The sequence below is a fragment of the Triticum dicoccoides genome, chromosome 6A (genome assembly GCF_002162155.2).
Source record: "Triticum dicoccoides isolate Atlit2015 ecotype Zavitan chromosome 6A, WEW_v2.0, whole genome shotgun sequence".
NCBI lineage: Eukaryota > Viridiplantae > Streptophyta > Magnoliopsida > Poales > Poaceae > Triticum > Triticum dicoccoides.
The window spans coordinates 148,601,373-148,604,101 of NC_041390.1; the positions used below are offsets into that span (position 1 = coordinate 148,601,373).

Consider the following 2,729-nt stretch of genomic DNA (forward strand, 5'->3'; position numbering starts at 1 on the left):
TGTGGTCCATTAATTGAACTCAATTCTATACCTCAACGCCTCTTGCCTCTTCTCATGTGTTGCTCAATGAGGCCTAAAATGTTTATTTAAATTGTGAAAGCTGAGACCAGTTTCATGCGCCAATCAGTACAACCAAAAGTCTAAACTTAGAATAAGGTTGGTTTATATCCACATATACTTCAACACCTTTTAGTGACGATTTTACAAATACCTTCCCTCAGCCACAAATTAGATCATAGAGCTCATTGACTAATATTAACAAAATTAACCTGAAATAAGTTTTAACAGAATTTGAAAAGCACAAGTATTACCTAAATGACAACATACTGCGTACTTTGGGAGCAGCTGGCATATCCATGAAAAGAGAGGTAGCAAAAAATGAAATGCGTCGGCGAGCCTCTGAATTTGATGGAACTTCTGCAGCCTTCTCTTTTGTATTAAGTAGTAGGTAGAGACGTTTAACCTGAATATGCCAAATCATCTCATCATTCAGAGAGTTACTACCATTCCTGCACTCTGTCTTAGCTAATGAAGGATTATGTCAGACCTGCTCTTTGAGTGGACCACTGGCAGGAAATGGAAAGCGAATTTTTGATATTGAGCTGATCGACGCAAAGAGCTCTGGTTTGTAGTAATTGAATGCTCCATCGTTATCAGATATCAGTGTCTCAGAAGAATTTATCTGATCCAATACACTGTTGAAAGAGGAGACTGTTATCTAACCACAAAACAAAGGATGTAAAAGCATAGAATGATCACATATATTATATTATTGTTACCTTTGAGCATCGACAAGCATATCTTGGATCAGGGTATCAATGATATCTTGGAGTAAAATTGTCACCTCGTATTGAAGGCTTTGTTTGTTTGAATACTGGGTAACCATTAGGCATAAATTTCACTACATGTGCTGACATAATAGGATTCAATCAAAATATAAGAAGGCCATATACACTCTACCAGAGAAATAGGCTGTCACTCAAATCCCTACAAGCACCCCCTCCAACCCTATGAAAACTAAAATTAGTCTGTCAGCTCCACCCACTGCAATACCTCGTCATCCCCTATGATAGAACTGCTATGTGTTGTATGCTAGTAAGTAACAGGGGATACAAACTGCACGTTGAACGGCAATCAATGTCTTTCAAGAAGAATGATGGTGCGATTTTAAAGTCGTAAGGACTTTGGCTAGTTCACCTTATTCCAGAAAACAATTTCAGTGCCATACTCTTATCTTTCCAAGGAACAAACTTAAGATTCAAACAGATAAAGATAAAAACCTACCCCTACTCTCTGTTTTTCCTTCCTCGTGATGTCAGGATTTCGTAGTTTCTGTTGGTCGTTGTAATTATGGCACTATTATTTGGGCTGAGTTTCCTCTAATATAAATGGCATCCACCTACATGTTCGAGGAAAAAAAAAACTACCCCTAATTAACGAAGTTAAGAAATCTCAGCCAGCCCTGGGTTGCTGCTGGCTCTCTGGTGCACCATTTCATGGACCACCAAAGCAGCACACGCAAACAAGTATAGTTATCCATTTCCTGAACTCTGGGAACAAACTCCTTCCCCATGCCCATCGGTATTCCTGCAAACTAATTCTGTAATTCTAGCCATCTCTGCCATTACCCTTATAACCTTTTAGTCCTCACGAACAACCAGTGTGCCAAAAAGGTGCAATGAAAGTACCCTCTAATTACAGATTACAGTAAAAAAATCGATTTGAGGTTGATGTGTTACAGTAAAACAGTGAAGTATAGAACATAAAGGGAAAGAGACAAATAATACTAGTGAAGTGATTACCAAAATCTCAGCCAGCCGTTCAAATTTGTCAACCAGCAAAGGCAAGTGATCCATCTTAAAATCGACCAATAAACTTGAGTTCTGAATACTCTTTTTTATTTCGGCAAATATGGCAGCTATTACCCTGAATAGAATCTGTCAAACATCATCATAATATTCACGGGTACATGAGAGAAAATGTACTAAAATTGGTAATGTTGAAGTAAAATGATTACCTCTTCTCCACATCACCAATAACGAGAAATCTGAAAATACTTTTTGTCAATTCATAGAAATCGTTGATCGCACAAAACATGTAGTTATCCTTCTTAATTCTCTGGAAGAGCTGTGCACTATTTCCAGTAAAATTTGCTGCCATATCAACTGATGTTGAAAACTGTCACGGAAGGAAGACAAGCATAACATTATACAAAGTTCTATGACACATTTTATAGATAGACAGAATACAGATGTAAGCCTGAGCGCAGAATAACATATTTTGCACTCCGGCTAGCACGAGTGAGCCAGGCTAGCCAACTAAACCCACCCTCCACGTGCGTTCCTGTTCTAGCTAGGAGAACTAACCCATCCACTGGAAATCCGCTCTTAATTGTGATTATAAAAACTAAGGAATATGTAGTAAAGTAGTAACTTGTAGTAAAAATCAAGCAATATATGGTTAAAAAAATTGTTTGTAGTAAAAGTAAAACTCAAACAATATGTAGTCAAAAAATTGTAGTAAAACTCCAGCATTATTTAGTAAAGTAATTAATTTGTAATGAAAATCAAGATATGTAGTCCAAAATTTGATATTAAGCTGTACAAATCTTGTAATCAACACCAGTTAATAATTACTTCACGATTTTCTATTATTTGTTTTTTCTCCTATCCCCAAAACATTACGACATTTCATGGTTGTTTTACTAACTTGCTTCTTCTTGCCCCCCC

General features: G+C 37.0%; 1 protein-coding gene across 3 annotated transcripts in view; it reads right to left on the bottom strand.

The window, feature by feature from the left end:
• The window catches only part of LOC119316335 (putative callose synthase 8), a 20,196-nt gene that overhangs the window by 6,107 nt on the left and 11,360 nt on the right, over positions 1–2,729 (bottom strand). For all 3 annotated transcript variants that reach the window (XM_037590649.1, XM_037590648.1, XM_037590650.1), the window contains 5 exons: positions 2,018–2,178; positions 1,803–1,926; positions 780–874; positions 548–695; positions 312–463 (listed from right to left, as the gene is read on the bottom strand). In XM_037590649.1, coding sequence (XP_037446546.1) covers positions 312–463; positions 548–695; positions 780–874; positions 1,803–1,926; positions 2,018–2,178 — 680 coding nt within the window. The remainder of the gene's footprint in view (positions 1–311; positions 464–547; positions 696–779; positions 875–1,802; positions 1,927–2,017; positions 2,179–2,729) is intronic.